This window comes from Giraffa tippelskirchi, chromosome 5, assembly GCF_054371585.1.
Source record: "Giraffa tippelskirchi isolate mGirTip1 chromosome 5, T2T-mGirTip1v1.2.pri, whole genome shotgun sequence".
Taxonomy (NCBI): Eukaryota; Metazoa; Chordata; class Mammalia; order Artiodactyla; family Giraffidae; genus Giraffa; species Giraffa tippelskirchi.
Genome location: NC_137279.1, coordinates 42,195,371 through 42,208,804, shown reverse-complemented (window position 1 = coordinate 42,208,804; position 13,434 = coordinate 42,195,371). Strand labels below are relative to the sequence as shown.

Sequence of the window (13,434 nt, the reverse complement as noted above, 5' to 3'; positions counted from 1 at the left end):
TTGGCCATCTTCATGTCTTTTTGGAAAAACGTCTTAATCTTCTGCCTGTTTTTTTAATCAGACTTTTTTTTTTTTTTTTGCTATTGAATTGCATGAGTTCTTTACATATTTCATATAACCCTTCTAAAATATCATTTTCAATATCACAAAATATATTTTTTTTCTGTCAAATAAGAGTGTACTCTAAATATAATGTGCCAAAGCAAGAATTATAATGCTACTATACAATAACAGACTTTCCCAGTTAGGTTATAATCACAAATAAAATGGGAAAAACAGGGAGGTGGGGGGAAGAAGTTCCATGATCAGAGGACAGTGTGATACCCCTAGAGAATCACACAATGAGTAGTTCTCAGCCAGCTAAGCTGGCCCCCTCATCCTCCCCTACTGCTTTGGCTTAGTTCTCCTGGCCTCACTGAGGCTTCCCCTTTGCCTCTAGGCCAACTTTAAGTGAGACGTTTAGACTCAGTCCAGCTCACAGACTTATTCCTACCCTGGCCTATTTACCATCTACTGCCCAGATAATCAGTCTTCTAAGATCAGAGAGTATATCTCATGTTTTCCTTTTCTTTTTTTAAATGCAACAGCTTATCATAGTATAATGTATTAGAAGACTGCACGAGATGGCTCAATTACCATATTTGATGGACTTACAATGCAGAATGCTAGAGAAACATTTGAACATATTAAAAAAAAAAAAAAAAACTTTTAGAAAAGAATTAACCATAAAGAGAATGAGTACTAAGGAAATTTCCCTGGTTGACTGTCCAAAGAGATCTAGATGATTGTTTAGACCTCACCAATAGAGACCCATCTTTTTCAGACAGAGGTGTGTGCCTAAATGATTTCAGTAGTTTGCCAACAGAACTGTCTCATAAAAATGGCAAAATCTTCTTGAAAAAAAAGATATATATACATACAGTGGAAACTCTGTTAACTAAGGTCCAGTTGACAGACTGTCCGGATTACCCAATGCTATACACTCATTCTCTTTGTAATACACATTGATTGGTGGTATGAACACAGACATCCCAGTAGTAAGCTACTTTCTATTACTGTATTTCTCAAATATCTGTACAAGCAGTCCTAGTTATCATCTGAGAACTTCAAAACAAATTATGAGATAAGAGAATGTTAGTCCTCATTAGGTTTTGAAAGCTGTGAGACAAAACAAGCAGATTTGGATAAAAATGGACTCTCCAAGATGAAACTTAGGAAATATGCCGGAAGCAAGTTGGTTTAAGGAAGAGCTTATACGTGAGATTAGAATTAAACTAGGCAGACGCCTTAGAAAAATGTCTCAATACAGTTCTCCATCATTATTCTTTTAAAAAAGATTGGCAGTTCCTTTTTCAAAGTATCCTGAGCCTCAGCCTGGTGGGGAAGGGGACAGCCTAATTTGAAAACAAGACTATAGACCCTGCGGTGACTCCTCGAAGTCCCTTGGTACCCTTATTCATTTGGAAAAACCCAAAGCTTTTATGTGATTTTTCCTTTTTCTTTTTGCTACTTCAAAGAATGAAAAGAGGTCCAAGTTATATTATCTTAAGTACATCAAAGAGCCTTTGATTAGGATAGAAGATCCCAGGGCATTAGAAATGGCTTTCTTTCTAGGACTATTTTATTTGAAGAGAAAGAAGTCTTCCTAACTTTCTCCAGGACCATGTTAACATAGAGGTAGTATTTATTTTGTTGTATAAAGAAGATAGGGCTTCCCAGGTGGCTCAGTAGTAAAGAACCCGCCTGCCAATGCAGGGGACGTGGGTTTGATCCCTGGGTTCGGAGGATCCTCTGGAGGAGGAAATGGCAACCCATTCAGTATTCTTACCTGAAAAATCCCAAGGACAGAGGAGCCTGGTAAGGCTACAGTCCATGGGGTCACAAAGGGTCGGACACAACTGAGCACACACACATAAAGAAGACAGGATTAATGTCAAACTGGAACAAAGAGATAACTTATTTTTTCCCAAGGTTGAGGAATACTGGCTTAGGGCCTTATTTTGAACTTTAGAAAGTAGGAGCACAACTGGAAAGCAAAGAGGAAGTTAGTTCTAAAGGTAGGCTGAGGCATTAGCCCAAAGAAATGACAATACTGACCAGAGTCTTAGGATATCTACATAAAGAATCTTAGTGCTTATTGCCCATAATAATCATCATCATCATCATCATCATCATCATCATCATCACATTGCTAATGAATTCCTGGAAGTAGAATGGGGAATGAGAAATTTAACTGAGAGAGGCATATTCCAGTTAAGTAGAATAGTAGGGTAAGTTTCATTGAGAAGGTTATATTTGAGTGCAGACTTGAAGAAGGTGAGGGAGTAAGACATGTGGCTCCCTGGGGGAACAGCATTCCAGGCAGAAAGGACAACCAGAATAAATGCCTGAGCATAAGAGCATCCTGATCCAGGGGTCATATGCTTGGCCTAGAGTGGGAAGATCCCCTGGAGAAGGGAATGGCAACCCACTCCACTATTCCTGCCTGGAGAATCCCAGGGACAGAAGAGCCTGGCAGGCTACAGCCATGGAGTCACAAAGAGTTGGACACAGTTAACCGACAGCACACAGAGACTTCTCTCGTATCATGTTGATCGTATCACAAGAACACTCAGCCATTTGCCACAGATAATGCTGCTTGTTTAAAGATCTGCATAAAATAACTAAAAATAACAAAGACTCAAAATTCAGTGTGATTTGATACTGGTGGTGCTGGTGGTAAAGAACCCACCTGCCAACGCAGGAGATGTAAGAGACCTGGGTTTGATCCCTGGGGCCCCTGGATCCCCTGAAAATCCCCTGGAGAAGGGAATAGCACCCACTCCAGTACTCTCCTGTGCCTGGGAAATCCCATGGACAGAGGAGCCTCGCAGGCTTCAGTCCATAGGGTCGCAAAGGGTCAGACACGAATAAGCAACTGAGCACTACTAAAGAATTATCAGCAGAGAGGAGGCCAATGTGGTTTATCAAAATTTCAAAAACCTGACCATGGATCTTCTAATGCAACTATGTTCAGAAAAACATATGAGGGACTTCCCTGGTGGTCCAGTGGCTAAGACTCTGTGGTCCCAATGCAGAGGACCTGGGTTAGGGAACTAGATCCCATATGCCGTAACTAAGACCAGGCACAGTCAAATAAATAGAAAAAAAAAAAAAATACACATGAGAAGATTCAATACCGTAAAGTTCCTTGCCATCACTGAACCAGAGATATTATATCTATGGGTCTTTCCCTAAGAGGAACCTCATACTTAATGTTGTAGGCTTTGGAATTAGAGTTCAAATCTGGAAGTTCAAGTCTTTCACTTAATTTCAAGTCTTTCACCTAATGTGTGACATTAGGCTAGACATTGACATTCTCTCAGGACCTCAGTTTCCTCATCTGTATGTTGGAATAAATCATAATATTCTCATGGGATTGCTGGGAGAATTAAATGATTAAATGGATTTTAGCACAGGGTTTGGCAAATATAAATGCTTAATAAACAATGGATAGTATCTATCACTACCTGTCCCCTTTAGAAAGCCATACCTGTTTAAATGGCTCAATTAAAGATTTTAAGTATAACAAAACTGGCAATTTCAGATCTTCTAATAAAGGAACTAGACTGATATATGGTATAAAGAAAACATATTTCTAATAACTGAGGGAACTTGCTAGTATCAATGCATGTAATATAGCTGTTCTCAAAAAGGAACTTTATTTTATGGGTCTTTTCATTTACTTAGGTGAATCAGCAAAGAAAGAAATGGAGGCTCAATCAAAAGCAACATGAGATCTTCAGGTTGCTAGAGGGTCACCTATAGGAGATGAGAATGAAAATGATATAAAAGACACAAGAGGTTAAAAGCTGCAAATACAGAAATTATGAAATAATAAAAGTAGCAATGAAAGTAAGCTAAAAACAATATATAAACAATAAACATCTAAAAATAGTTACATAGTTGATAAAACTATAGGATCTAGCATAAAAACCTAGAGGGCTAAAAAGATAGAGTAGGCAATTGCATACATTTTTTAGATTCCTTGTACTTGCAGAGACAAAGCAAGTCATCTATACCAGTGAAGTCTAAGAGAACTTTCTGTGACAAAAGAAGTGTTCTATAGTCTAGGCTATCCAATACAGAGGCCCTAACCACATGTGGTTATTAATAACTTGAAATGTGGTAGTGTGACTAAGTAAAATGTTTAATTTTATTTAATTATCATAAAATGTAAATAGCCACCCATGGCTAGTTGATGACCACTGTACTGGACAATACATCTGTAGACAGAAGCAGCTTCCACAGCTTGTCTTCAGGGCTCAAACGAGACCCCTTCCTCGACTGCAGCCCTTTATTAACTGGCCCCTTGGCAGCCTTCACATATTTCTACCTAACGAGCCAAAAGAAACATGAGGGCACCACCACGAACTTGGGGGTGAAATGATTTCCTTCTTCAGTCTTTGATTCACCTAGAAGGGGGGAACGTCTTCCACATGTACTCTACATGGCACAACACGGACCCTAAACAAATCTTGTAGCAGAAGAAAAACCACGTTAAAATGACTCAGTATTATGTCTAGCACTCCTCACTCTCCCTGTTCTAACCCTTTAGAGGTCAATGACATTTTGTTGTGCTTTCATAGTGCCATCTGGTGACTATCTTAGCTATTCATACTTACTACGTTTTTAAGCTTTTATTTATTTATTTATTTAAATTTTAACTGAGCTGAATCTTTGTTGCTACACCCAGGCTGTCTCTAATTGTGGTGCACAGGCTTCCTTGAGGTGGCTTTCTCTCGTTGCGGAGCATGGGCTCTAGGGAGTGTGGGCTTCAGTAGTTGTGGTGCCTGGGCTTAGTTGTCCCACAGCATGTGGGATCTTCCTGGACAAGGATCAAACCCATGTCCCCTGCTTTGGCAGATGAATTCTTAACCACTGGACCACCAGGGAAGTCCTCATTTATACTTTTTAAATGTCTGCTTTATTTGTCGCTTAACCCATCTTCACAGAAAACTGCTTGAGATCAGATACTTTATTATTCGTGAGTGTATTCCCAATGTACATTCCAATGCATTTTAAATATTAATTAATATTTGTTACAAGAATAAATTGAATATACTATGTTTTCTCAAAATCTTTCATTCTTTCCTCAATGCATCTATAGCCTGGCTTTCATTCTCACTATTCCATTGTAATTACTTTTACCACTTTCATCAGGCTTCCCAATACACCAAGTTGGATACTTTTCAAACTCTCCTCTCTCCACTCCAAAGTCCGTATGTACCAAAATGGAATTCAACATCTCCTCTCAGATTGGTTTCTCTTCCTATATTTACTAGTTTAATTAATGCTGCTGCTAAGTCACTTCAGTCGTGTCCAACTCTGTGTGACCCCACAGACGGCAGCCCACCAGGCTCCCCCATCCCTGGGATTCTCCAGGCAAATATACTGGCTGCTGCTGCTGCTAAGTCGCTTCAGTCGTGTCCGACTCTGTGCGACCCCATAGACGGCAGCCCACCAGGCTCCGCCATCCCTGGGATTCTCCAGGCAAGAATACTGGAGTGGGTTGCCATTTCCTTCTCCAGTGCATGAAAGGGAAAAGTGAAAGTGAAGTCGCTCGGTTGTGTCCGACTCTTAGCGACCCCATGGACTGTAGCCTACCAGGCTCCTCTGTCCATGGGATTTTCCAGGCAAGAGTACTTGAGTGGGGTGCCATTGCCTTCTCCGAAATATACTGGAGTGGGTTGCCATTTCCTTCTCCAGTGTATGAAAGGGAAAAGTGAAAGTGAAGTTGCTCAGTCATGTCTGACTCTTAGTGACCCCATGGACCACAGCCTACCAGGCTTCTGTGTCCATGGGATTTTCCAGGCAAGAGTACTGGAGTGGGGTGCCATTGCCTTCTCTGAGTTTAGTTAATAGTACTACATATAATCCAAGTTGCCTAAGATAAAATAATTTTTTAAAGTTAGGCATCATCCTTGATATCTCTTCGTGTGTCACGCTCAACTGATACCAAGCACTGTGGATTCTATAGCCCTCCTTAGCATCTTTTAATCTGCCCTCTCTGCTCTGACTACAGTGCCACTACCTTAGGTTAGCCCTTCACCACTTCTCATCTAGGATTTTCATAGGATGTAAAATAAATAAATAAAAAATGGAAACTTCACTTAAATATAGTTGGAAACAGAAGAGGGAGCTCTCATGCCCTTTGAAGGTGACAGAGCCCAAAAGACAGAAAGACTCTTCCTCATTCCTGGCAAGGATTCAGGATTAATGAAAGGATTAATGAAAAGCCATGGACTCTTTGCTTACTATTGCCCTCCCACTTTCCTTTTCTGCTCTATCAATGTTTTCTCTTTCCTTTGCCATGTGGGGATCTGCACATGGTTTACCTTGGTTGCAGACTCAAAACTGTAATTTTCTTCTGATCCTGAACACAACTGTCTTTGGTAGAGAGACAGGTGGCAGTCTATTTGTTTTAGGTCACCAAGGACCTTCTCTCTGCTTTTCATCAAGCTGCTCTATAAAGGGTCCTCCACACTAAAAATGCAAAAATGATCACATAATCGCTCTGCTGAAAACTCGCTAACTCCTCCCCCTTTCTCATCTCTAGGCCTCTGGAATTAAATCCCAACTCTTTAGCATAACTTACAAAGTCTTTTCTAATGTGGCTCTTGCCTAACATCCACTGCATAGTCTAAAGAAACATTCAGTTAGAACTCTTAAAAGTACCTGAGAGAAACAAGCACAAGGGAATTAAAACAATGCATTATAATACTTTATTGTTTGTATTTTGACCCAGTGTAGCACTCCAATCTCAGTTAGACTATGAGAGAAGGTTCTTTATTCATAAGTAAGGTCTGCTGGAATGGTCTAGATTTGCACTATTCAATATGGTAGCCACTAGCCACATATGTCTATTAAGTACATGATATGTGGCTAGTTCAAATTGAGATGTGCTCTTAGTATAAAATAAATGAAAATTTTCAAAGACAATAAAAAAGAACAGGTGTAGCTTCTTACCCAAGATCCAGACTTCTGAAGGAAGTAATAGTGAAGGCAGATGGAAGAAGCCTTGATCTCCTATTAGAAGTCAGTTCAAATCATGATATCAAACTTACTGTGATAAACAGGATCTCTTCTTTGCCTAGGCAAAGTTTACTGTCTTTAAATCACTACAATGGTCTACAAGATCTACCTCAGTTCTTATCTCACTGACTTTATCTCCCACCTACTCATTCCTCCAAGTTCTAGGATTACCCCAAGCAACCTCCTCTCCTAGAGCTTACACCTTGGCTGTTCCCTCTGCCTATGACATTCTTCACATAGCAATAGGCATGGCTGGCTCTTTTCTCTTCCTTCTTTCATCCTTTTCGTATGACTCCAATTTAAAGCAGAATGCTGTGTATATATCCTTGACTCCAGTGCCCTTTCCTTGCTTCATTTTTATCCATGTGAAATACTGTGCCCTCTATTTTTTATTTGGCTATTGTCTGTCTTCAACTCAAATGTAACCTCAGTGCTTTGTGAGGAGACTACATGAGCTCTCTCTGTATCACAGACACACACACACACACACACACACACACACAGTTGTTTTGTTCACTGATGTATCCTCAGTACCTAGAATAGTGCATGGTACCCAGTAGGCATTCAATTATTCATGGATGAATGAATGAAAGAAAAGTATCTAAGAATTCCCATCAGTCAGCTTCTCTTTCCTCAGTCACCTTCCTGGGGCCTGACTCCAAAACAGGAAATTTTTTTTAAGACAAAAATAATGCATTCTGACAGAGGATGAGATGGTTGGATGGCATCCCTGACTCGATGGACATGAGTTTAAATGAGCTCCAGGAATGTTGATGTACAGGGAAGCCTGACATGCTGCAGTCCATGGGGTTGAAAAGAGTCAAACACAACTAAGCTACTGAACTGAACGCATTGTTTTATTTTTTTTTATTAAAATTTTTTTTTAATTTATTTATTTTAATGGCAGGCTAATTACTTTACAATATTGTAGTGGTTTTTGCATTACATTGACATGAATCAGCCATGGGTTTATATTTGCTCCCCATCCTGAACCCTCCTCCCACCTCCCTTCCCATCCCATCCCTCTGGGTCATCTCAGTGCACCAGCCCTTTTAAAAGGAGAGAAAAAAAAGGGGAAACCTTGGAAGTGCTAATGTATTCTTTGAAAGTAGTAATTTGCATCTCAATGTGACTGAATTTGCCAGATCTGATTAGAGACTTTGTTGTGTTAAGAAAAAGAGGAAGCCTAAGCCCAACAACTACTAACAAAGCCAGTGGAGGTGATGGAATTCCAGTTGAGCTATTTCAAATCCTAAAAGATGATGCTGTGAAAGTGCTGCACTCGATATGCCAGCAAATCTGGAAAACTCAGCAGTGGCCACAGGACTGGAAAAGGTCAGTTTTCATTCCAATCCCAAAGAAAGGCAATGCCAAAGAATGCTCCAACTACCACACAACTGCACTCATCTCTCATGCTACTAAAGTAATCCTCAAAATTCTCCAAGCCAGGCTTCAACAGTACGTGAACCGTGAAATTCCAGATATTCAAGCTGTTTGTAGAAGAGGCAGAGGAACCAGAGAACAAATTGCCAACACTTGCTGGATCATCGAAAAAGCAAGAGAGTTCCAGAAAAACATCTGCTTTATTGACTATGCCAAAGCCTTTGACTGTGTGGATCACAATGAACTGTGGAAAATTCTTAAAGAAATGGGAATACCAGACCACCTGACCTGCCTCCTGAGAAATTTGTATGGAGGTCAAGAAGCAACAGTTAGAACTGGACATGGAACAACAGACTGGTTCCAAATCAGCAAAGGAGTATGTCAACGCTGTATATTGTCACCCTGCTTATTTAACTCATATACAGAATACATCATGTGAAATTCCAGACTGGATAAAGTACAAGCTGGAATCAAGATTGCTGGGAGAAGTATCAGTAAGCTCAGATACACAGATGACAACACCCTTATGGCAGAAAGTGAAGAAGAACTAAACAGCCTCTTGATGAAAGTGAAAGAGGAGAGTGAAAAAGTTGGCTTAAAACTCAACGTTCAAAAAACTAACATCACATCATCCGGTTCCATCACTTCATGGCAAACAGATGGGTAAAGAATGGAACCAGTGACAGACTTTATTTTGGGGGGCTCCAAAATCACTGCAGATGGTGATTGCAGCAATGAAATTAAAAGATGGTTGCTCCTTGGAAGAAAAGCTATGAAAAACCTAGACAGTGTAGTAAAAAGCAGAGACATTAGTTTGCTGACAAAGGTTCGCCTAATCAAAGCTATGGTTTTCCAGTAGTCATGTATGGATGTGAGAGGTGGACCATAAAGAAGGCTGAGCACCAAAGAATTGATGCTTTTGAACTGTAGTGTTGGAAAAGACTCTTGAGAGCTCCTTGGACTGCAAGGAGATCAAACCAGTGAATTCTGAAGGAAATCAGCCCTGAAATTGGAAGGGCTGATGCTGAAGCTCCAATACTTTGGCCACCTGATGAAAAAAGCCAGCTCATTAGATAAGACCCTGATGCTGGGAAAGATTAAAGGTAGGAAGAGAAGGAGATGACAGAGGATGAGATGGTTGGATGGCATCACTGACTCAATGGACATGAGTTTGAGCAAACTCTGGGAGATAGTGAAGGACTTCAAAGCCTGGCATGCTACAGCCCATGGGGTTGCAAAGAGTCAGACACAACTTAGCGACTCAACAACAACAAAGACACACAGAGCAAACTGGTGGTTGCCAGGACGGGTGGACATTGGGTGAAATAAGTGAAGAGGATTAAGAGGTACAAAACTTCACTTATGTAATAAATCATGATGATGTAGAAGGAATAGATATACAATCATAAGGAACAGATCAAAAATAATACAATTATTTTAGATGGGAACAGATGGTTATTACATTTAACATGGTGATAATTTCATAATATATGCAAATGTCAGTGATTACACATAATGATCAATGATGTACATAATGTGTAAAACAACTATATTCCAGTATTTTAAAAAAGTATTGAGTATGGCTATGGAGGAAAACTGAGAAAATTGATAGTTGAGCACTGAGGCTAGGTGTTGGGTGAATCCTTCACATGGATGTTATGGTAAGAACTGGGATGAAGAAGAGTATAATCAGGATTTCCAAGTCTTCAGTTAATAAAGGAATGTGACCAGAAAGTCAACAGATTATAGAACCAACAACGTTCAAGCATTTCTCTCCCAAGTTTCAACAACTTGACGCACATTCATGATAAAAGAGCTGCCTTTCAAAATGTGACACTTCTACTTTGATCATGAAATCAACCACTAGATAACAGGAAGAATATCCCTCTGAAAAATCAAATGAATGCAAAACTTCATTAAAACGTGAAGAGCTACTTTTACTTTCTGTATATGAAAATGACTCAACAGAATCTGGTGATGGGGTTAAAGTTTTCAAAGGAAGAAAGCAGATAAGGATAGTTCAGATTCCCTGAAATAAGATCATTTACATCAAATATTTAACAAAGACATTTTTCATAAAAGACAGCACACCTATGTTAGGTTATTTTTGCTTTTCATACTCACCAGTCCAAGGACAAATATATTCTGCATGATTTTTCCAGACAATTTACTATTTCTCTGGTGACTCTTTCAGGTTGCTAATGGCTCAGCAGGAAAACTGCCAAGCTACTCAACAGTGAAATTCTTCAACAGGTGCAATGAAAACCTCTTCCAGAGGCACATCTGGAACAGATTTCCTGCTTAAGCGAATGTATTTCTCCAGGTGATTGTGTGGTGAGTGAATATTTCTCGAATTGTAAAGAAATCTGTTGTGAAAATTTTACCTCTCTATGTAGTAGTGACTGACATTTTCCAAGCACCCTTATCAGTAGAATATGTAAATACACCAAAATATGTATATATTTTAATAGATTATTTAAATGTATTCTTATTCGTCCACATACTGCATTTATCAAACTTTAATTTCTTTTGTTTACTTTTTGTCCCTTCCCTCTTGAACCCCCCTCCCATCTTCTACCCCATCCAAATTTGTTACTTTCATATGACAAATAAATATAAGTGGAAAGTCTAATACTTCCCCACACAATGGATTGTCTTGTGCACCACCCTCTCTCTGGAGACCACTTCTGGACAGACTGGAAGAAATTCCATTCATATGTTTTCTTCAAGCTATGAGACCATAGAGAGGCAGAATCTCTGCCAGTGGCAATTATCAATGATGAAATAAGTCAATATACAACACCTAAGAGTTGACCCTTGGACAACAAGGATTTGCACTGCTCACATCCACTAATATACAGATTTTTCTCAATAGTAAATGTCTGTCTAGTTAAAGCTATGGTTTTTCCAGTAGTCATGTGTGGATGTGACAGTTGGACTATAAAGAAAGCTGAGCACCAAAAAACTGATGCTTTTGAACTGTGGTGTTGGAGAAGACTCTTGAGAGTTCCTTGGGCTGCAAGGAGATCCATCCAGTCAATCCCAAAGGAAATCAGTTCTGAATATTCATTGGAAGGACTGATGCTGAAGCTGAAACTCCAATACTCTGACCACCAGATGCAAAGAACTGACTCATCTGAAAAGACCCTGATGCTGGGAAAGATTGAAGGTGGGAGGAGAAGGGAATGACAGAGGATGAGACAGTTGGATGGCATCACTGACATGATGGACATGAGTTTGAGTAGGCTCTGGGAGTTGGTGATGGACAGAGAAGCCTGGTGTGCTACAATCCATAGTACTGAATTGATAGTACTAGACAACTTGCAGTTGGTTGAATCCCTGCATTCAGAATATGGATATAGAGGAATCACAGATATGGAGGGCTGACTATATGTTAAACATAGATTTTTGACGGCTCAGAGGGTTGGTGCCCCTCCACTCATTGTTCAAAATCAGCTGTATAGTCATAAACTGATCTAATGGTCACTGTTATGCTGAATCTTCTTTTGAATCAACTTGAAAAGTAGTTCTATATCTTAAAAAGGATAAAGAAAAAAAGGACCCACTTTGTAGATAAAATACATTTAAATAATGAACTAGTACCAGTTCTTAATATAGCCAGTCTATTCATTAATTCATCAAATATTAATTCCATAGCCATTATGTACCTGGCATTCTTCCAAGTACTAATTAGATTGACATGTATTATTACCAAGGTTCTCACTTCATATATGGGAATTACTAAGCAGTGAAGAAATATGTAAATTATTTTAACATAATACATGAATAGATTAGGGCTTCCCTGGTGGCTCAGACAGTAAAGAAACTGCCCACAATGCAGGTACCCTGGGTATGATCCCTAGATGGTATGATCCCTAGATCAGGAAGATCCCCTAGAGAAAGGAATAACTGCCCACTCCAGTATTCCAATATGTCAGCAAATTTGGAAAACTCAGCAGTGGCCACAGAACTGGAAAAGGTCAGTTTTCATTCCAATTCCACAGAAGGGCAGTACTCAAGATTGTTCAAACTACCAGGCAGTTGCACTCATTCCCCATGCTAGTAAGGTTATGGTCAAAATCCTTCAAGCTAAGTTTCAATAGTACGGGAAGTGAGAACTTCCAGATGTACAGGCTGGATTTAGAAAAGGCAGAGGAACCAGAGATCAAATTGCTAACATTTGCTGGATCATAAGAAAGCAAGGGAATTTCAGGAAAACATCTACTTCTGCCTCACTGACTATGCCTTTGGATCACAACAAACTGTGGAAAATTCTTAAAAAGATGGGAATACCAGACCACCTTACCTGCCTGATGAGAAACCTGTATGCATATCAAGAAGCAACAGTTAGAAACAGACATGGAACAGGCTGGTTCCAAATTGGGAAAGGAATATGTCAAGGCTGTATACTGTCACCCTGCTTACTTAACTTATGTGCAAAGTACATCATGAGAAATGCTGGGCGAATGAATCATAAGCTGGAATCAAGATTGGTGGGAGAGATATCAACAACTTCATATATGCATATGATACCACTCTAATGGCAGAAAGTGAAGAGGAACTAGAGTCTCTTGATGAGAGGAAAAGAGGAGAGTGAAAACCTGGCTTGAAACTCAATACTCAAAAAACTAAGATCATGGTATCCAGTCCATCACTTCATGGCAAATAGAAGGGTAAACAGTAGAAGCAGTAACAGATTTTATTTTCTTGGGCTCCAAAATCACAGTAGACAGTGACTGCAGCCATGAAATTATAAGATGCTTGTTCCTTGGAAGTAAAGCTATGATAAACCTAGACAGTGTATTAGAAAGCAAAGACATTCAATTTATAGACAAAGGTTCATACAGTCAAAGCTATGGTTTTTCATGTACAGATGTGAGAGCTGGACCAGAAAGAAGGCTAAGCATCAAATAATTGATGCTTTCAAATCACGCTGCTGGAGAAGACTTTTGAGAGTCCATTGGACTGCAAGGAGAC

General features: G+C 39.6%; 1 protein-coding gene across 19 annotated transcripts in view; it reads right to left on the bottom strand.

The window, feature by feature from the left end:
* NME7 (NME/NM23 family member 7) overlaps window positions 1-13,434 on the bottom strand; it is a 230,966-nt gene that overhangs the window by 99,584 nt on the left and 117,948 nt on the right. For 2 of the 19 annotated variants that reach the window (XM_081489609.1, XM_081489623.1), the window contains one exon: window positions 3,683-3,801. The exons of the other annotated variants lie outside the window; for them this stretch is intronic. In XM_081489609.1, coding sequence (XP_081345735.1) covers window positions 3,790-3,801 — 12 coding nt within the window. In that variant the 3' untranslated portion in view covers window positions 3,683-3,789. Of the gene's footprint in view, window positions 1-3,682; window positions 3,802-13,434 lie in introns of those variants that run through there. 19 annotated transcript variants of the gene reach the window in all.